At 40.1% G+C, this 22,708-nt stretch overlaps 1 protein-coding gene across 4 annotated transcripts in view; it reads right to left on the minus strand.

Moving 5' to 3' along the window:
* Nucleotides 1-1,477: 1,477 nt before the first annotated feature.
* The window catches only part of dscamb (Down syndrome cell adhesion molecule b), a 138,742-nt gene continuing 117,511 nt past the window's right edge, over nt 1,478-22,708 (minus strand). For 2 of the 4 annotated variants that reach the window (XM_061719102.1, XM_061719101.1), the window contains exons 21-33: nt 22,459-22,612; nt 21,341-21,458; nt 21,093-21,259; nt 20,474-20,572; nt 18,689-18,877; nt 17,585-17,875; nt 14,977-15,153; nt 14,611-14,641; nt 14,291-14,406; nt 14,058-14,207; nt 11,761-11,961; nt 10,973-11,275; nt 1,478-4,098 (exon numbers count right to left, since the gene is read on the minus strand). In XM_061719102.1, the coding sequence (XP_061575086.1) occupies nt 3,566-4,098; nt 10,973-11,275; nt 11,761-11,961; nt 14,058-14,207; nt 14,291-14,406; nt 14,611-14,641; nt 14,977-15,153; nt 17,585-17,875; nt 18,689-18,877; nt 20,474-20,572; nt 21,093-21,259; nt 21,341-21,458; nt 22,459-22,612 (2,529 nt within the window). In that variant the 3' untranslated portion in view covers nt 1,478-3,565. Of the gene's footprint in view, nt 4,099-10,972; nt 11,276-11,760; nt 11,962-14,042; nt 14,208-14,290; nt 14,407-14,610; nt 14,642-14,976; nt 15,154-17,584; nt 17,876-18,688; nt 18,878-20,473; nt 20,573-21,092; nt 21,260-21,340; nt 21,459-22,458; nt 22,613-22,708 lie in introns of all 4 variants that reach the window. The other 2 variants (XM_061719100.1, XM_061719099.1) reach the window with 1 other exon arrangement.

Below are 22,708 nucleotides of genomic sequence, written 5' to 3' on the forward strand. Positions count from 1 at the left end.
TGGGCGACATCGACTACATTTCTTCTCAATTTTTCTTTTACTCTATAAGGAGGTTTTATATACCGTTTTAGTGGTTTCAAAGTATCCAACAATGCAGAGTAAAAGGGAGTTTGAAATCAATTACCTTCATTCCAGCAATATACCATCAGTGATCTTCAATCCAGGTCCTCAGAAGCTACTTCCCTGCTTTTTATAGACTTTTTCCCTGCTCCAACAAACCTGGCTCAAATGAGTGGGTCCCTAATGACCAGCTGATTGTGATCCATTCATCTTAGAGTTGTGCCCAAGCCAGATTCAAAACATGCAGGACGGCTGGTCTCGAGGACCTGAATTGAAGAACACTATAATGTGCTGCACTAAATGAAAGATGATTCATGATCAAGTAGATCCACCCTAGAACCAAAGAAAAAAATGATATGAATGCAAGTTATGCTCAAGGATATTTTTAAGTTTGTGGTTGCCATTCTATTGCTGTTAGTTATGTGGTTGTCAGTGTTTTTAGGAGGCCTAAAACTATTTGAATTTGATGATAACAGGAGTGAGAGTCCTGTGGCCCTCAGTCAGGAAATCAGGAAAATGATCATACATTCATTTATTAATTTTGACTAAATTGCTAATTTTAGTGTTCTTAGGATGACACTTATATGTTTTTTTACCTGACAGAAAGAAATATTTAAAACATTTTTTTTTTTTACTTCAATTCGATCTTGTTGAAACTAGTTGTATTAATTCCCTATGTAAAAAACAAACTTGAATTATCATGTTACGAAACACTGAATGATGCAATTCTGATACTGTCACTTATATTTCAAGGCCTGTTTTAGAAACCAGACTGTTTTAAATTTTCAGGCTAAAATCCAGGCTGGACAGGAAGTCCAGTCTGGATTTGTTGGTACTCTGTGACTACAGTCACAAATCTGGAACACAAAGGACGGTACTGCTGAAAGCAACTCAGAAAAAGCCAAATTGCAGTTTGTCAAAATGTATATTGATGAACCACAAATGTTCTGGGAGCGTTTTTTTTGGACAAATGAAACAAAAATGGAGATTTTAGCAAGTCACATTAGCTCCATGTTCACAGACACTAAACTAAAGCATTCAAAGTGAAGAGGACTGTGGATAGCTATGAAGCCTGGAGGAGGCTCAGTTATGTTCTGGAGCTGCATCTGGTACAGGCCGTCTTAAATCTGTGCACATACGAGATCTCAGGACTATCAAGACATTCTGGAGAAGAAACCCTTTAACTTGAGACAGCTTGAGCAGTTTGGCTCATGAGGAGTGGAGCAGGATACCAGTCCACAGGAGAAGTCTCACGAAGAGCCACACAAATCACTTAAATCCATCGATTGCCGCAAAAGGCTGTGCAACAAAATATTATTTTTTCCAGATCATTTTTTTAATTTTATTTTTTTCAAATGATTCTATTGAACCATAATTCACAAGCAATGTCCGTTTTCAGGAAATTATTTTCTATCTTTGTGTGTGTCAAGTTATTTCAGTGACCGTTGTGACTTTTTCTTTTATACTTGAAGGGCACCAACACATTTTATCCATGTGTAACCATTATTTGTATGCAGACTGAATCCCACAGATGCTCAGGAAAGGCACACCTGAGGTCGCAGGTGATGGTGTAAGTCTGAGAATCACTAAGAGGTCAAAAGTATTTTTCTGTAGCTGTGAAATGGGGGTTGTTGAAAGGAGAAGACTTCCAATGGAGAGGTGTGCAAGGCTTTAAGATCTGCTGCCATATTTAAACACAATATCCTTCTTTTTATTTCCAATAAATGAACAAAACAAAACTGAACTAAAACTGACTTGTCATTGTTGAGCTTCGTATATTCAAATTATGAAAAAACTTTGACTTGAATATTCAATATTAAAGGAAAAGTGTAACTACCAAATACTGAAGAAGCGAGAATAGAAATTAATTGTGAGTCTAACTTACATAATTTGGTAAGATTCAAAAAGTTTCTGACTTTGTCCAGAAGACTGCTGTCCCAAAATAAGGCAAGATACTACCTGAATCCCTCAAAGTCCCAGGACTTAACAAATGGGCCGGAGTCTGACGAAGATGCACAGTGTATACATTTGTTGCATTGGTACCTTTCTTTCTTGCCTTTTTAAGGGACATGAGCCAAAAAAACAGACACATTACATAGTAGAATAAGATTTACAATTATTAGATTGTAGTTCTGAGATCTTCCTTCCTGGCAAATAACTCAGATAATTATCAGGACCCCTTGAAATACTGGAAATCACACCTACTGCTTTTCAGTGAATGTCAGGTCTCAACAGAAAGCGAAGGATAAAATACACACTCCATGAAATGTTGAGCACAGTGCACGGGCATAGATTTTCTGTAAAACAGAAGTCAAGGAGGCTCCTTCCCTCTTCATAAAGCACTTCCTACTGTGATTGGTCACCTCTGGTAACCTGATAAGGCAAACCATTTCCTCAAATTTGAGATTAAAAAATTGGCATTCATTGGATACCAAGGTGCAGGATTCTTGTAATTGCTGGACCTTATATCGATGTTTAAGAGACAAATAGTGCAGGACAGGTGATCAAATGATACACAAACATTAAATCTTCAAATACTTAAAGGAAAAGCTGATAAAAGATGATAGAAAAGAAAGAACAGGACATGAAAAAACGACAATAAAAGAGAGGGATGTTGGTCTCTGTGAAACTATAAAAGTCAAAACTCAGATGTGTGCAAACATGACTAAGGACTTTATTAACCAAATCAATTTCCCCATAATATCCACAAATAAAAGTGATCTCTTTATATATATTCACATTGTATAATTTCTTAGTGTGACAAAAAAATTCTCTTTTTTTTTTTTTTTTGGATTTCCAGCCATTTCTATTGTCATCTGATCAGTCGCCATGCAGTTGTCAGAAAGGTTGAACAACATTACGATTGGTCAGCACTGGCGGTTGCGTCCGGCGTCAGTCTTCATTTCACTCTTCTGTTGGCCCTTCGTTGTGTTAAAATCTCCCTCTGTTTCCCAATCACAGATTTCATCACACGGCGACAACAAAATCAAAATAAATTAAGAAAGCAATATTCTCCCTCAGAGTGGTCCAGAGTCCTCCCCACTCGCCCGTCTTATTTTTTAGATATTTTCTGTTTTTATACAATAATAATAGTAATTATAATGACTATAATTGTCCTTGATATAAATTCAATAGTATTTTGTCTCTTTCTCTAATTTTAAATAAATCATTTTGGCAATCCTCATAGTTGTCACTTTAGAATAAAAGAATACTCAAGTAGAAAATAAAAACTGTGAGAGAAAATTCATCAGAAGAGGAGCGAGGTGTGAGAGAATGAAAAGCAACAGAGAAGAGCGAGAGAGAAAAGAAAGAAAAGACTAAAAGAAAGAAAGACAGACTCAAAGAAAAGCATCCACTTCAGACGCATGTCAGAAACGGCTCTATATACAACAATTTCTGTTGTGGAAAACTATCCATCCTGTGCCTGTTGTCTGTCTCCTGTCCCGCCTCTTCCCTTGTGTCTGCAGTAGTCCTGTAGTCTGAAACAGTCCGGTGTGTCCCAGTGTTATACCAGAGTGTAAGACTTGGCATAAGGGTTGTTGCTCTGTTTCAGGTGTCCTCTGGAGTCCAGCAGGGACTCCTGGGAGGTGCTGAGCTTGGCAGCCTGTGCTTGGGCTAGATCTCCCGAGGCCTCTCCCCGGACCTCTCCCCGGGCCTCCCCCCGGGCCTCTCCCCTCTCCCGGACATCTCTGTGAGGGAGGGTGGAGGCAGTTCCTGGCTGCCACTGCTGCACCTCCCTGGGAGAGGGCACTTCCATGGGGGTGGGCTCCATGGGAGGTGGCCTCTTCAGCGTACGGCTTCTCTGGGGTTCAAGGCAGGCCTGGCCCATGGCTCCTCCACCTCCTCTTGTTTCTCCTGTAGCACCTCCACCTCCTCCTCCACCTCCACCACCTCCACCTGCTGCTGCAGCTCCTGCACCTCCGCTGCTGCTGCTGCCACTACTACTGCTGACCCCGCCTGATCGGGCTGGCAGAGGCACGCCGCGGTTCAAGAGGAAGTCCATACGGAGGTAGGGTGGCAGGTGGACCAACTCTCCTCCTGGGTTAGGAAGAAGGACAGAACCGGATGGAAAGTTAGAAACCAGTTCATTTACAATTAGGGGTGTGCAAACAAGGGTACCTCACGATTCGATTTTGATTATTGGAGCTTCGATTCTTCGATTATAACGATTGTCGATTCGATTATTGGTGCCACGATTCTTCGATTATTGTGATTTTTAATGCTTTTTTCCATACAAGATTGATTTTGTCTTCATCTGTGGCTACATTTGTAAATAAATAGCCAATCAATTAACTCAGTTCCTCTAACAACACTCATTAAGTAAATAACAAGGTTTTTTGAACATTTGACATGTATTTTTCAAAGACACAAAATAATTTATTTTATGACTATGTAAACATTTTCTCTTTGACTTATTTAACTTTGACCAGGGAAAGCTGCACTTGCATGAGAGCGCCCTCTATTGGCAGAAAACACTGAAAACGGTCAAGCCCTGGATTTAATGAGTTCATTAATTCAAGTAAACTAGATATGTACTTCCATCAAATGTATTTAGTGTAAACATATCTGCCATATTTCAAGTGAACAATAAGAAATGTGCATTCTTGAAAATGAATTGATTCCGCTGCTTATTCAGTCTGGAATCTGGATAGAATAACTACATTTTTTTTTTTTTACTGGACCATAATCGATTACAAATCGTCACGTGACGCATCGCGATGCATCGACACATCGATGAATTGCACCCACCTCTATTTACAATGTGTTTCCAGTCAAACTGATGCGACATGTTGAACAACGACGACAAAACGTTGACTCAAGATTAATCAGTTTTCTTTTTTTTTGTTCTTTGGGAGACAGCTTAAACGCCAAACCGATTCTTTTTGTTGACTTTTAAGGAGTTAGGGCATTAACTTGATGTACTTTGATACAGTATGGATGAGAAATGACAGTTTATTTCCGTCTAAGTCAGTAAGAGGCAGCTTTTGTTACTGCAAGGCAAAAAAGAAGTCAATTTGTATAGAAGTCATCTGGAAAACATCTCATGTAATTTGCGACCTCAGTAAACTCTTTTTAATGAGTTCATGTTCTTAACTGGTTGTTTCGCATCTTATTAAATAGTAGATGATGTTCATTTTGTGAATGATAGTCTCATTAAGAATATAATAGATGTCAGTTTGGGGCATACTTTAGGGCAGAGCCATGCAGAAAATTAGTTTCTACAGCTCTCACTCGGCTCCACAGCTCTCTCCTAACCTCTGATAACGACAGACAAAGAGAGCAAAAGACAGAATGATGAACTTGAGGCTTATGGTCACGTGGGTTATATATATATATTCTTTTAGTGTTTATGCATTTATTTAACATGCAAAAATAGCTGACAGCAAAGAGACAAAACACCAGCAGTTAAGAAACATGTCATAAACTAAATGAATGAGGCAAAAGACATTTGAAAAGCTCTGTAGAGCTGCAGAAACAGTTAGGTCCTTGGGCTTATTACTATAAGTGCCATTTCTGATATGAGTATACTGACTGAGCAACTTTGATTTTAACTGAGTCTGCATAAACACATCTTAAATTACCGGTACCTTCTTCAATCTTAAGCATCAGAACCTGTGAAAACTGCAATGTTATCCATCTAATCCCAGAATATTGAACGTATTCCTTTCAGACAGTCTTTTTTTTTTAATGCATCCCATTTAGTATCGATTTTAACTTCATGAGATACTAAGACTGATAGCAAACATGATCTGGTCAGTGTTGATGTTCAGGAGACTTCCTGCTTATTCACCGACAGAGTTGCAGATCTTTGTGATCCTCACCGCGTGAACATAATCTGCTCTCAATGAATCCTGATTTATCTCCACATCATTTTCAATATCCCTTTCTCTGAGTTTAAATGAATTGCAAAGAAAGCTGTAAATCCATTTTTAATTCATATTTCTGCAGTGACACTCCCCCCAGGCCTTTGTTTGAGAATGATTGACCTGATCTTTCTCAGTTCTTTCTAACCTCAATCTATCTACAGAGGACAAATATGCAGAGCTTAATGTAATAGGAAGCAAAAAAAATGATAATGCTGTCTTTCTTATTCTTTTCTTATTCTATTCTTATTCTTATTTCTTATTATTGCCTGAGACTGATGCAGTGGTTAGAATTACAGTATATGTTTATTTATCTGATGAAACCGCATATAGACTCTTTCTCAGCCACTCGCCAGCACGTACGCGTGACTCAGACGCTGGGTTACTGCTCTTTGACGACCCCCGTTGCTCAGAGACATGTCGGCAGTGAATCACCGTTGACCTCCTGGATGCCTTTGCGGTTTACATACAAACAGCTCACCAGACTGTACTGAAGGCACACGAGTCGCACCGTAAATGCCCAGTGTGAAAAGAGCTTGATTCTGCTTCGTCTTTGTTAAAACTCGTGTCTGACACTTTGCTGACGGTGTAGTTGTACTTTCATACACAGAGAGAAAGAAAGCACATTAAAAACGGTCTTGGACTGCAGCAAAATAACCCAGGTTTGTCTGAGTGATACAGCATGGCTTAATGTGGTTTCTACAGCTGCTCAGTAATTATCTGTCCGATGTCAGATGAGCAGGAGGGAATGAACTGCAGAGCTGCTCTCACCCCAGAGATTGTGCTCCTACTACATCCCCCCCCATTGAGTGGATTACTTTTCCTGCAGTGAAAATGAGCTTATCACTGGGTTTCCAGATCGGGTGGACTGAACGCTACTCCACACCTGGTAACAGATCTGTATTGTAATGAAAAGTCCATCTTTCTCAAGTGCGGAGATCAACACGTCTTTACACTAAAATCCACCTTTAACGCTCGCCCACACATGCTGACACACTCATATATGCAGCCCACACATGCACAAATACAAACACGGTATACTATATCTGCACAGCTGCATTCATGACCAGACGAGGTTGCCTCTTCAGATTCGGTCCAATATACGACCTCAGGTAATGGATTTCAGGGTGCAAAGGAAGAATGAGTAATCTATTGTGTTGTATAGATCGTTCTGTTAGTACCAGCAAACATGATGAATGGCTAGGAGTGTTGATTGAATTGAATATAGATTTAAGTGTTTCCATGGGAGCTCATTAAAAATGCACTTTGGAAATTCATCAGATAGTAAATTGCAGATGCTCTGGTAAAAATAAACTGCGTGTATCCTAAATATAAATCATAAATGATGCCATCAGCTCAGTCCTCTGTGTTTATATATCTGTACATGTCGTATCACATAAGAGGACTGCTGCCACTGTTGTGACGTGTTTAAAGAACTGGAATGAAGCGGAGGGTTTGTGAATTTTCCACTGAATCTGCTGCACGTCCGTCTTTGACCTTTCAGGAGCCAAGTGGAGTTGGCTCAGGTCACTCAGATGTAACAGAGACGAAGACGGAGCTGAAGATTCATTCACTCACTGTCAGGAACACCAGCCTCCCCGCTGGGTCTGAGTTTCAGCACTGTAATACAGCTGACTTGGAATTTACACGTGTGGAGAGAATATCTTTAAATGAACAGTTGAAGATTTTTTGACAAAAGGTTGGTGAAAATCTTCTCTTCCATGTGCCACCTTATTCTATGACATTTTTTTAATAAAAACCCAGAGTAGGGCAGATATTTTCTATAGCAGACACATTGGCTAATATCACACGTGTAATTCATTACTACTATAAATACAGCTGGACTGGGCTACTTGAAGGATTTGTACTGTGAAGTGTTGCTGCAGTGTCACGGCTCACTGGGACTCTTAACAGAATTCATTAACCACTAGCAAAATTCTCTTCACATCTGCATTTCCTGTAATGAGTCAAAACATCTGCCGGAAAGGTGTATTGAGAGACAGAGAGGGAGTGCGTTTGACAAATGATGAAACAGGGCAATCTCCAAAGATTCCAGATAGGCTCTATATTACTGGAAATGATGGATTTTCAACAACAGATTTGCCTGGATGGATTGGACCAAAACAGAACGCTTGGTTTCAATGAATAGTGTTGTGTTTTTAGACAAGACAAAATCTAAATCATTTTAACGTGTCTGTGAAAGCGGTAGTATCGTAGTTAGGGCTTGTTTTGCTGCAACTAAACCACGTTCGCTGGTTGACCAGACATTTATCTCTGAACTACAAAACAACAGAAAAAGAGTTATGTCGGAGGACAGTGAGTACACAAGCTGCTCTACCAACAATTACTTGAAGAGGAAAAAAATGTCTGTTTCGTAATAGCCTCATCAAAGTAATGACGTTAATCCTACGGAAGTGATGCAGGAAGATTTAAAGCAGTTGGTGTTACGAAGCCACTAACATCCCAAAGGAAGAGCTGTTCTGTTACCTAATGTCTAATGATGTACAGGATTTATCAGCCAGACAAATGTAGTTCCAGTTTTCGCTGTGTAACAAGGTTACATTCATACGCAAAAGCAAAAGTCACATTACTTAATACTGTAGATAGATGGCCATAGATCTATAGGGGTAATAGTTGACTTGACTTGTTAGGAAATCTGCTGATGTTTATGATCATATACATGTGTACATTTACAAAAATGAATTATTGTAAAGTTTGTTTCCTACCTATAAACACTTTCTTTCTTTGTTTTCTAATTAAAAAAGTCTAAATCTGTCTGCCATGTTTTACCGTCCAGTAACTGCAGAGTGAGCTGACACGCATACGGCTGGACAGAGCTTTATATAGCTGACGATTTAAGAAATCAACAAATCCTGCACCTTCCTCATCACACATAATCGACAACCCGCAATAAAACTGTGCAGACGACCCCACCTGAGTTTTTTTGCCCAGATTGTGTAAGCAAGGTAACTGACACCAAGGTATTTGCCCGCGGCGCTGCCACACACGCCCGTCTAAGAGTCTGAGTGGCTGACATTACGCTCAAAGGCCTCTACAGTGGCAGTAAAGTGCTATATTGTACTGAGTGACAAAGCCTTCAGATCGGGTTGTCAGATAGCCCTTAGGTGCCCTCTTTCCCTGACAGATGGGTGATACAAGTCTGCAAAACATAATGAGTGTGAAACTTAAGAAGCAGATCTGATGGCCTCAATTCCTGTCTGGTGAAACCGGGGTGGTGTGCACTCATGGACCCACGTTCCTGCTCCTCAGACAGGACACCTCCAACATTGCTAATTATCAGTGGCCCCAGACACTGGATAACATGACAGCAGAAGGGTTGATGGATTGGGTTGGTACATGTGTCAGGGAGAAAGTTGACTGTCTGTTTGAATGTCTCTACATTGTGTGTGGTCGGCAGCCGGTCGGCTTGCTCCGCCAGATCTGGTAACTGATCTGCTGTTAGCCGGAGGAGCAGAGGGTCAAGTAAGGTAAGACTACGGCATGAAAACAGGGTTACAGTAAATAGGAATAAAGGAGAAATGACTTCATCTATTTCTTACAATAAAGCATGTCCCTGAGGCGCAGTAGGAAAAGTGTACCCCATAACCCCTAATTCATAGTGTGTCAAAGGCTTATTCTGTTAAAGTCTGAAATTGCAAATCAACATGGAGCTACTCTGGAAGAAGCTTAGTAAACACGTGAGATTAGGGCTGGGCGATATATCGAGATTTTAATATGTATCGATATATTTTCAAATGTGATATGGTATGAGACAATATCGTTTTTATCGATTTAAAAAAAAAAAAAAAAAAAAATTTGATTTTGATATAGCTTATTTTGTGACAAATTGACTTGAATGTTTTATTTGAGATTTGCACAAATGTTTTGTTATTTGCACAACTTTCAACCTCAGTGGAAAAGTCTGCCTGTTACTGTCTACATTGTATTAATTGCACAGTGTATTTTAATGTAATTGTTATGCAGGAAAGGGATATTTGTTTTATTTTATTCAAGAAGCATTTTTTATTCTATATATGCAGGCAGTTTATTTTTATTTAATTTGTTTTATACATTTTGGTATTGTGCAGACCTCTGTTAATAAAGGTACCTGTGTGACATTTGGCACGAGGCTTTGTATTAAAACTGACTCAGAAAGAAATGAAGCTAACAGAGGTGCTATGCTATAATGCTTTGGGGGAAACCCCAATTATGGCACAGAAAAAATATCGATATATATAGAGTATCGCCATTCAGCTAGAAAATATCGAGATATGACTTTTGGTCCATATCGCCCAGCCCTACGTGAGATCCACCTGAAAATACTTCATGTTTGATAAGTTTGAAGAATAATGGGATGCACCGCAGGATAGGAAGTTTAACATGGTTACATTTAAATCTTGGACCTCCACTACTCTACTGTGCCATGAAAAATAAAAAGGTTTTGGAGGAATCAGCTCCAATAGATCTGATATCAAGTCTGAGTCAGGTGTCTAGTGTCTTAAAAAAAAGACAATTACACGTGATAATTGAATACTGTTCTGCCAAGAGATATGTGGCCTAAAATAAACCAGCGGTAAATAGTTTAAATCAAAGACTGCGTCAAAAATTAGAAAACAGGTTAAGGAAGTCTCTTCTAGTTCAAGTCCTCCATTGTCAGTTTAAATCTTTTATTTTTCCATGTGACTTGCGACCTTTTGGATTTAAAACTCAGCTGTTGGCCAAAGCAATCACAAAAGAATGGTCATCTGTGTAAAGACCGCCACTGGTCACCGTCTGTTAAAATATGCACATTTAACTCCTCGAGTCATGACGACATGTGGTATGAAGCCTTATCGTTGTTAAACCGTACAATAAAATATTCTGGTTTACTAAGAAAATGCATCTCATCACCTGAAAGCCTTAACTGAATGAAATCTTTTCAAGTGGAAAATGAATGGACGGTTTTAATGCTCCAGCGTTTGAAGAAAGGGCCGGGACTGACCCCGTCGTGGGTGAAGCTAGTAAGTGAGTCGGGTGTGTGCTTCATGTGGCAGATTCCACTCGCTCACCAGGTCTGTGCGCCTTGGGCGCGGCCATGTTCATGACCCTGCTGACATCCTGAGGTTTGGGAGGGGAAGCAGTGAAGCGGCAGATGCCCGACTCGGACGGCGTGCTGGAGGTCAGGCTGTCGGTGTAGTCGTTGGTCCCTGCGGTCATCTGTTCAGACGAGGTGTCGGAGATGAAGCACTCTGTGATGGTGAACTTGGCGTGGCGAAGCTGCTCCTCCATCTTGGCGTGCTCGTACGCTCGGGCCAGCTCCTCGTAGGTGGAAGATGCGCTCTCTGTAGACACCATGCTGCTCCGCGCACGATCTGATCATTTCAAAGCACACATTACACGGGTTTTGTTAATAAAGTTTGACATACAGTACTTTTCTTCTTGGTTTTTTTTTTGCATTTGTTGTAGGATGTTGTATCATTTCCTGTAGCGCAGCTCCATCAGGTAGATACGTAACTCAACCCCAGCCACTATAGTACGGTATTTTACCATATATATTTAGGGTGCCTTATAATGCGGTGCGCCTTATATATGGAAATAGTTTTAAAATGCGTCATTCGTTGAAGGTGCGCCTTAAAATGCGGTGCGCCTTATAGTGCGGAAAATACGGTATGAGAAATTTAAAAGAAATAAAGTAAAGGTGTAGGTTAAATCTATATTCAATCACTGGAAAACTCACAACATAACATTTTTTCGGTCTCTTTCCCCCAGATATTAAAAAGTATAAACAAAATGTAAATCCATGTTGTTGGTGGATAGCCCAGGTCGTCGTAGTCACCTCCACCTCGCTCTGCTCTACCTGTATCCTGTGAGGGGCTGACGCTGTAGCTGTCGCTCTCTTTGTCCACAGATCCCGTGGCGCGGGGGGTGGGGAGTCTCCAGTCGGTGGTGAGGGTGTGTGAGGAGCTGGTGGGATGCGGCCGGTTCAGAGTCCACTGGCTGGCGTAGCGGCTCCGTGCTGCGGCAGGACCAGCTTTGGCAGTGCGTCTGGCAGTGGGATCTAATAAGTTCAGAGGAGGGAAAATGCTCTCATTTTTTTCTGTTAAGGCAAGTTCATATTTTCTCAGCGAGTGATAATTACTATATTATTACTATTTTTTCAAGGTCTGTTATTAGGTCCTTGAGTTTCCTAACTCAGAGATATTTAACAATTTCGTACAAGTTCAGCACTTATACAGGACATGTTACGCTTAGCAAAACACCACAAAGACAGAAAATACTTTGACACGTTGCAGCTGAAAATTGAACGAGAACCTCAGTATTAGTGGACGGCCTACTTACTACCCGAGCCACCGTTGTTTCAGATATACCACACATACATGATTTGCTTCCTCCTGAGCTGTGGTGCTTATGTGCCTCCTGCGTGGGCATCACTACTAATGACAAAACTTAAACATAGATCATTGATATCACATTTAGCCTGAACCAGACAGGCTAATGTTGCTCTGTGCACTGCTGAACCAAACCACAACAAGACCTTTCAGAAAAGGCCTGGTCGGGATCTGAGCACGCAAGATTGGCGCTGGTTATTATAGTAGGTCATTCAGTCATTCAACCAGTCATTCAAAAATTGGAGGATAAAATGAGGAACATCGTTGACCAATGACAGGAGATGAAAAGGGCTGAATCAGCAAACTGAGCTCACACACGGGCGATCAGGTTAAACGAATCAGCCAATGATCCATTACTTGTGTGCTAATGCACTTGTGTCAGCCTATGATGAATGTGTTAGTATAATTCAAAAGTATTTAATAATAATAATAATACAATTTTTTATTTAAATGCGCCTTACAGGGCACTCAGGGTCACCTTATGTAGGACAAAATATAGAAAAAATGTCAAGATATTAAAAGAACAGTAAAACATAATAGTAAAAATAGTAAAAGCAAATAAGCACACGATTTAAGTCATTCCAGTCCCAGAATGAAATAGAAAGATGCGTTTTAAGGTGGAATTTAAACGAGGCGACAGTGTCAGAATGATATGAAATCAAGACAGGATAAAACCAGGGAGAGGACCAAAACAGCTGAGTAGAGAGTGAGAGATGGGTTCAGACATGAGGTATTAGGTAGATGGAAGTAGGCTGAGTGAGTGCAATCGTTAATGTGGGACTGGAATGACAGAGTGCTGCCGAGGACGACGCCTAGACTCTCAACCTGAGGAGATGGAGAATTTAAACAGTTAGGACAGATATATATATCTGTCCTAACTGTTTATATATATATATATATATATATATATATATATATATATATATATATATACACACATACATATATACACACACACATATATATATATATATATATATATATATATATATATATATATATATATATATATATATATATATATACATACATACACATACATATATACACACATATATATGTATGTATATGTTTGGAGACACGTTGTCATTCAAACAAATGGGGAAGGTTGTCCAAACCTTTGGTCTGTACTGTATATATATATACAGTATATATACAGAATTTAGCAATTTAAATGTAACATGAAGCCAAAAAAGTTATAATTTCAGCTATTTAAGTCATACTAATTGAGACTGAGTCTTTCAGAGCTAAATATATTCTAAAATGTTCAATAAATACTACTATCTGAATGTATATTAATGAGGTGTGTGTGTGTCCAAGTCCATCAGTTGTTATCAGATGAGAGCATGACAAGCAGAGGCAGGGAGATCAGTACTCTTCATCAGTTCAGCTTCAGTGGAGCTTAAACAGCAGAAAGCCTGCAGCAGCGCTGCAGCTCGTCTGCTCCGTCTTTGTAATCTCACCCCTGAAAGGCGGTTCGCATACCGCCGTTTATAGTTAAAAGACAGCAGAGTCAAAAAGCTCTTCGCCTCGATTCAGATGAATGAAATATCATCACCAGCGTGTGTGCTTTTTGCTGCCGAGGCAAGTTTGTCTTAAAGAAAAATCTACGTAACAGTAAATATGTTGAATTCACAGCTGCACCAAAAGAAACATAATCATCCACATGTTGGTTATGTTGTTGTTAGTAACACAGATTTGTCAATATCATCATTGTTAGTAGTAAAGGAAATAAATATTGAGCACTGACGGTGGTGGGACTCACTGGTTCCGGGTCTGGCGTCAGACACGTCCACCAGTGGGCCCGTGGCCTGGGACAGAGACTGGTAGTGGACTGTGTGCGTCACTGTGGAAGACTTCTGCTTATTGGTCTCTCCAAAGTCATTGTCTGTCAACAGCACAGTGGATCTGTCATCTAAGAAAGGGGGAGCATGAAGAAAGCTGTTAAGTATCACGTGTATGAGCTCCGAAAAACACAACCCACTCTGCACGTCTTACCGATTGTCTCCATGGTGTCCCTCTCCTCGATCAGGAGCTGCGCTCTGGGGATGTCGATGTGCATTCTTAACGTCTGCTGCTGCTTGTTCACTGTGTCTGGCGTCCGTGTGTTCTTACTGGGAAGATAAATGAGAAAAAAAAGTCTTTTCAACTGCGTTACCTTGCATTTTATCTCAGAAATGGTAATTCAGCCCCACATAAATGGGTAGGTAGCTGTATGGAGGCAAAAAGGGATGGTTGTGTAACTCTAAGCCACTTTCTGATTTATGTTCTGACTAAAGGGAAATGACCATACACAAATTTAAATAAAGAGTACATACCTCATCAGCATTTCTGCCAGGCTTTTGGCATCTGTAAAGTCAGCAAAGAGTAGGTAGTTAATACCATAATGTTCCCATCCCAGTTCATAAGCCACAGCAGTGGAAATACTCCACAAGCAGTGACAATTTCACTTAAAAAAGCAACTTATCTGTGTCAGAGTTATAGAACATGAAGAGAAAACTATGAATTGTATGTATTTTCATGGGTCTGTTCAAGCAATTTTGTACACTGAATATTTCTTTCAACAAAATACAAATATTCCTAAGAGATGAAGAAAAACATGGTCCTCTTTTTAGTTGTGAGCAACTGATTTCACACCAAACATTACAATGATGATAATAATAATAGTTTCGTTTGAAGCCCACCTCTGAGTCTTTTGAGCCTCTGCTCTCTCCGTCTCCTCTTAAGCACCATTAGCATAATGAAAACCAGCACAGCTACCACGAGAATGGAGGTGATGGTCACCACCATCTTCAGACCGCTGCTGCCGATCTTGTCGTCCGTGATGGGATCACCGGTTTTCAGCAAGGGAGGGATGGTACCTGAGAAGAAAACAGAACTTTAGCCGTCGTCTGAGCAATTAATGCTCAAGCAACACCCTCATCTGAAAATTCAACTGGGAAGTTGTTACTTCTCTTCAGGTTATTTATTAGATGCTTATCGGCATCCCGTTTTTTTAATGGTAATTTTTGTTGCTGCTTATGCAAATAATTTTCAAACCGCACCAACATTTTGTTGTGACACCAAATAGTATAATCCTGAATGCTGAAATGCTAGTTGTGGATGTTTTCCTGCAAGCAAAGGCTAGAAGAGGATTATATTTTACGCTACAATCAAAAGCCCCTTTCACACAGCGGTTCCACCTTATCAGCGCAAAAAAAGGCATCCACGTTAAGCCACCGCTGTCCCCGTTTGGTAATTCAGGAGACAAAACAGAGGGAGCCCAGCGCCCAATTGGTGTGTGCCTACACACAACAATCCAGTGACAGCAGCGCCACATGTAACAGTGGTGAGTTCTGCTCCGTGTGAAAGCATACGTGTCCTGCACTAAACTGTATGGGATTTGTGGAAAAGCCTGAGGATTATTAGGATGAAAAGAGATCAAATAACAAAACTTGGGCAACTTATTGTCCATATGCATTCTTTCTATAAGTGCTACAAAGACAAGCGTCCCCAGAATTTTAACTAACATACTTCCATTATTTAGCTCTAATTTGTGCTCTGTACACACACTATCATTTTCATTGATTTGTAATATTAACCACAGATCCAAATATTCCTCTAAACAGGGTTGCAGTAGATCCTATTAGACAACACAGTGGGTTGATCAATGGAAGTTGCCAACAAGCAGCAAATGAAGTGAAACACTTCCACCTTTATAAACAGCTTTAAACTCACAAGTTTCCAGCTCTTGATGAACTGTGACTTTTTGGAGGATAACTGAAATAAACCCTTTACATTGACAGTGTTTTGTTGTTATTCACAGTAGAGGTATGTCTAAATGCCCTAAAACTGGTGAAGGATTCTTAATGCCTGCTCACTTTTTAATTTGAGCGTTTAACTAGAAAAGCTAAAAAAAAGTCTGTTGTTCATATAGGTAAAAGTATGGGCACCAGGTTTGCAGCACCAGGTATCTCTTCTCACAGATTACCTGTGTGTGGCCCACAGACACCGCCGTCCTTAAGGCAAGTGATGGAACAGAGAAACTGAAAGTCCCTTTCTTGGGGGGACTCAGCTGAGCCTGAATCAGCTAAATATCTGTCAGTGAGTTAAAGGACTGCTCTTGGCAGGAGTGCTGAATGGGGTGCCACGCACCAACACTAATGTCGTTAGTAGCACCAGAGTGAACAGCACAACCTCTCACACTTTACCAAACAGACCACTCCAGTCAGCTCCTTTGAATATTATCTTCCAAAGTCAGGGTTAAAAATGATTGGCTGCTGGAGAGCCTTACACTTGATGTCCTTGTTGACACTCTAAACACCATTTCAAATCTCACTTTTAGTGAATAACTGTTTGTACCAAAAAATATCATTCATCATGAACTGTTTCAATCAAGGATCTTTTTTGTTTATAATTGATGTAGTGCTTATAGTGCAACAAAACTAATCATAGAACCCCATATATATATATATATATATATATATATATATATATATATATATATATATATATATATATATATATAAACTAGACCTATAACCAATATATAACTTGAAAAATGTGTATTTTGATAAGCGATGTTATGACTTGAAAGTAGGCAGAACAACTGAAATGTACAAAAACAATATTACATTTCGTATCACACTGGCAAAGGGACCATTGTAACTACTAATGTCAGCAGGTGGTAAAGTTGTATCAACTTTATGGATTTATTACAAACATCAGTTATGAAACCCTTTCCTACCTTTGCCATAGTGAAGCTGATTATATTACCGCTGCAATTCTTCCATCCTTCCGATTAATTTTTTTTTTGTAGCCTTCCACCTGCCATCTGCTCTCATCTAATTATGCTCTGATTAGTGTCACAACCTCAGGGATCCTGTCATTATGGCCTACCTTTATCTCAGACTGCTAACAATGTGAAGAGGCTTTTCATGCCTACATTTTGTATTGGGAAAAAAAACTCTCCTTATTGAATTATTCTTTATTCTGTTTATGTGTACATTTCCAGATACTTTTCCTTTTGCTTAAAAAAAGCTGCTGCCAAAGACATAGTTCTTATAACTTGGTTGAATAAAATCTCTTGTAATTATACTACGCAGGTTTCATAAGAGCATAAACTTGACTAGTTCAGATATTAAGGAACAAAAGGAGAAGACTCCACCAAATCCTGTCATCTGCTACACTATAATAACATCAGCTGCACCTGTTTGCCACATTTTTATGTTTAAAAGTATTTAACTGATGACTTGTATTGCGTCTCCCTCCCAGGATACTTGGTATCAGGACAGCTTTTTACTCCCTACTCACTTCCGTCTCCGTTGAGCGTAGCAAAGGTGACCTTCTTTTCTGCTGATCCGGCGCTGTTTGTGACCTTCATCTGCAGTTCGTACCAGGTTGCCTCTTGCAAATCATACAGGATGTAGCTCTTGGTAAGAGACGTGCGCTGGGCTGTGGTCCAGGTGGCTGAGTCCACCGCCCGGTACTCCAGTATGAAGGAGGTGATGGGGCAGCCGCCGTTGTTCCAGCCAGCCAGGTTGAGCCGGGCTCTCGTGGAGTTGATGCTGGTGAAGAGTTCATGTTCTTTGGCAAATTGGGGTTCTGAGAAGAGGATAGATTATTATCAGACACAGACCAAGATTAAATCTGGCATCAACAAGATAAATCAAATGTTATTATTCAATGACTTTGATTCAGAATGCTTCACTTTTAATTAGATGTATTCATCATTTTGGGTTAAGAGTTTTTTTCTTTAAATTCTCTTTTTATTTAGAACAGCAGGATTCCATCTTACATGTTTTTACATTCAATCTTTACCTTAAATGATTTTGTCCCTACTGTCCTCCAGGCGTTTTTCATGAACAGTAATTAGAAACAATAACAGAAAAATAAAAAAACGAACCAGGGAGCGCACCCATGTTTACAATCATTACATCACATGAAATCAGATGTGATTGGTTTCACATACTCAGTCCATTTGGACCAGATCTTATAAAAGTTTTCTTTCTAAACCTTGAGGGAGGAAGAGATCTTCTCCATAACATACAGTAGATCTCGTAGATGATCCCAATCAAATCGTCGACAGTGGGGGGTTTTACTTTTAACCATTTCCTTTTAACACATTTCTTACTGGCTGCCAACATTATAGTCAGCAGTTTTTTGTCTTTTACCTTTTTCCATGTTACGAACATTACGTCTCCCAAAAATAACGTTTCACAATTCAATGGCATGGTCACAATAAATATATTTTCAACATGCTTCTGTATCTCTTTCCAAAGGGTTATGAGGTTTTTAAAAAAAAAAAATCTGAATAAAGTATCCTTTGATATAAGTTCATGCATCCACCACAATCAGTCATAACCACATGAGGATTGTGAGGCTGGAGACTGATGCCTCCAGTGATCTACGCCATACCTTTCCCATGAGTCTTGGCTTCGATGATCTCACTGATGCGTCCTGGTCCCACTGCATTTTGGGCCGTCAGGGTGAACTTGTACCATGTGCCACACTTGAGATTCTCCAGGCGGTATGAACGCTCACTGGGGCTGATGGGAAAACTGCCCCACTGCTCACTGTTGTCCTCGGAGTACTGCAGGATGTAACCTGTGAGCAGGCAGATCAGTGAGGTGAGAATGAAGCAGGAAATTACGGAGGATGGTAAAAGTTGAAGATAAGTCAGGTAATCATAAATCACAAAACTTCTCTGATACAAGCGGGTACCTCTGCAGAAATATGTGGAAAGACTGAGGGGAGAAAAGCACGACTAAATATCTATGGATAGGTAGGAGTCTTTAGTTTATTGGTACAAATAACAAAAAATAGGGGATGCCTTTAGTTTTGAGACAAAGAATAAGAAGAAATTATCTTGAATGATTGTAAAATATAATTCCATTTATAATACTGTAACTCCATATAATGTAATATCAAAACTCTGAGGAGCCAGGATTGAAAAACAAAACAAAATAGAAGCATAAACATGAATGTTTATTTTCTCCTGCACCAACTTTGTTAGTCAAACAACTGAGATTAAAGCATAAATAATTCATTTAGAAGTGTTTCCTAGCAAGTCTGAGGACCAGCATACCAGCCAAGATTACTTGCCTTCCCTTAAACTGGCTGCAAATAAAGCTACTAACACTGCGGAGCAAAGGTGTGTGCACTTTAGTGATGGATGATGGTGTGAGCCAAGAAGCAAAAACAAATATCACTGGGAAGGCGTCTCCGACAGCCACTGTAGTGAGTGCAGCGCTGAAGACGGGAGCCGCTTGATTAGGAGCAATGATAAATCACCACAAACAGCCTCACTGTGATTGTGCGCTCTTTAAGATGGAACACTTTAATCTTACACTTAAACAGACCTAATCTTCCCTGCTGGTTTTCTAATCTAGCCTTTAGGACTCGAGTATTGTGCTGTGCCAGCAGATAACGAGTCACAAGCACAACAAAGGCAGCATGAGACCAGAGTGAGGGAGAAAATGACATTCGTTTTCACAAAACACAGACATGAGAAGATTTTTTTTTAAAATAGTGACATAGATGTCGCTTATGTTTAATTGTGTGCATCGCTTTCTTGTATTTCCAACAGAAATCAACAAAATGCCTAATTGATTTTATCGTTCACTTACATTTATGTCCGTGTCAGCTGTTGTGAGGCTCCTTGTTCACTCTGCTACACACCCGACACACTGCAGTCAGGTCGTCATCTGCCACATCTAATTAGCTGCTGCTAAATTGACGCATGGTCCAGTTGTGGTCTTTCTAGCAATGCACTGAATCAAAGCCTCTTCTCCGTACACGATACTCAAAGCAGATGGGGAGCAACGTCCGAAAAAGCTGGCTAAGTGCAGTAGCATAACCCTACAAAAGTGCTCCCTGCAACTCTTTTTGTTTTCTGTGCATTAACATGTAAAGTAATTGTGTTTTGCATGTGTGTGAGCAAAAGAGATTGGGAGGGAGGCGTGAAGGGCTGAATCAAAGCTCTACATGTATTAGTAGATGTCACTGCTCTGTTGAGTAGACAAAGTAAAAATATGTGAAAGGGTTTTCACATATATCTGGGGGCCGTTAACACACCAGGACGGCCCATCCGAGTTTAAACGCTGCGTGGGAAGCAGTGCATGTGAACAAACTGTCCATTTTGATGTGAAATTTCTTCTGTGCTGAGTTTGTGCAGTCGGTGTAAAAGTGTGACTCCCTCACCTCTGATGGAGCTCCCTCCGTTATCTCCAGGTATCCATGACAATGTGATTGATGTGGTGGTAGTCTTGGTAACTGTGAGTCGTGGCTGGTCAGGCGGGACTGTGGAGGACAGATACACAAAAAGGTCTTTACAAAATAACACTTGTGTTATACTGTTCCACGTTTTCTTGCTTTTTTTAATTAACAAATTAATTTTTAATATTTGTCATCGGTAAAACACAGGGAGCAGAAACTTCCAAACCCAAGTGTGGAGTCCATATTACTGTAACCATGATTTTCATATGCTGTGACAACACTTTCATCAATAATCTGAACTTTGTGGAAGAACTCCCAACGTAAACGTAACACGCATGCAAGATACATCTAAAGAGTGGCGTCCTTTGGTTTGGCAAGGTTATTGATCCCAAGCAGTTTCTGAAAAAACGGCTGCTTAGCACTGGCATTTAGCTTCTCCGGGTTAAGCCCCTTTGGTCAGGTCGTCTCATTCTCCATGGAGCCCCTTCCTGCTCTCTGACACGTCTCACCTGCCAAACCTCTCTTGTAGTTGTGGATTCAGGAAACAACCCCCCCCCCCAAACACACACACACAATCTCCGTATCTTGCCGTACGACTACTTGCCTTGGACCTGCAGGTTGAGTGTGATCTCATCTGCCCCCCAGTTGTTGCTTGCCACACAGCTGTAATTCCCAGAATCCTCTGCTTTCACTGTACGTATGATGAAGCTGCCGTTACCATGGACACTACGACGACCATCCACTGCAACTGGTGTAGGTGTTCCATTGGTGCTGAAGACCGAGAGGAAAACTCATGTTCCTGGAGTTTTCATTAATTACTGCAAATGTACCACACAACTGTACGTGACTTACTTTCCCTTGAGCCACTTGATGGTGGGAGGAGGGTCGCCAACAGCTTTGCATGGTAAAACAATGTCCTTCATCCAAGGAGTGGTGACGGTCCCATTGAATGTCAGGATCCTAGCTGGTGCTGCACAAACACACAAACAAGCAATTTGTAGGGGATCTAAAAGTATTCATCACAAGCCATCAGAGATAATGTTCAAAACCAAGAAATAATACACTGCCTGAAAACATTCAAAAAATGTTTCAAGCTAAAGAAGGACAATATAGTCTAAGAGGAAAATTACATTTTAAACAACCATGTGTACGCACTACTCTTAAAACCATGTGCATATCAGTCTGTGGGGTAACTTTGTGGAATGGTCTAGATGATGAAATCAAACATAGCACTAACTCTATACAGTTTAAAAACACATACAAGAAAGCAATTCTTGACAAGTATAAAAATGGGGACCTCTAAAGAAAGTAATTTACTTTACATATGTATTTCTTTTATTATGATTTTGTTCATTGTGGATGGATTATATACGATACAAATATAACTGCCGGCATTCAAGGCTGTTCGTGGATCATTGTAGAGGTGACTGATTGAGATTGGACTCTTGAATTTAGGATATTGTAGGAGACCAGTTCAATTATGATTATAATTACTGATATTGCGTATTGGTTGTTTGTGTTGTATTTATTTATTTTTTGTTATTTTGTCTTTTTCCTTTTTTTTCTTTTCTTTCTTTTCTTTAATTTTATTTAATTTTTATAGGTTATATATGATATGATATTGTGAGGAAGGGACAGGACTAAATAAGCGTTCTGCTTCCTCCGGTTCCCTCTCGAACACATTGTTTTGCTGTGTTTTATTTTTGAATGAGACTGTTAAATTGTTTTTGCTTTTTTTTAATATTTTGATGCTTTTAATTTGATTGGGTTTTGTTGTGTTCGAGACAAAGCCAATAAAACAAAAAAGATCACCACCAACGTTCATAACATCCTGAAATTGATGCCCTTCAAGATACATATTTATGTGATTTTTAAGCATTAGGATTAATGCATTCAAGCCCACTGAAAACAACCCAGCAACACCAAAGGTTCGAGGAGTTTATCAAGCCAACTTGGTTTGGATGTTGTACCTTTGGCCAGAGGCTCCACCGTGATCTTTTCGCTGTTGTTGCCGTGACCTGCAGCCGTCACAGCCACCACCCAGATACTGTACTGTCTGTTTCGAGCCAGGTTTGGGATCCTGTAGAAATATGCATCTGGAGACGCCTCGAACTCGCTCATCACCTGTAAACGCGAGAGACAGAAAAGATCAATGTACCACGGGGCAGCAGCGGTGTCAACTAGTGCAGAAATGTGGCCGCATTACTTTTTGAGTAATAT

The sequence above is a fragment of the Cololabis saira genome, chromosome 4, assembly GCF_033807715.1.
Source record: "Cololabis saira isolate AMF1-May2022 chromosome 4, fColSai1.1, whole genome shotgun sequence".
NCBI classification, from domain to species: Eukaryota; Metazoa; Chordata; class Actinopteri; order Beloniformes; family Belonidae; genus Cololabis; species Cololabis saira.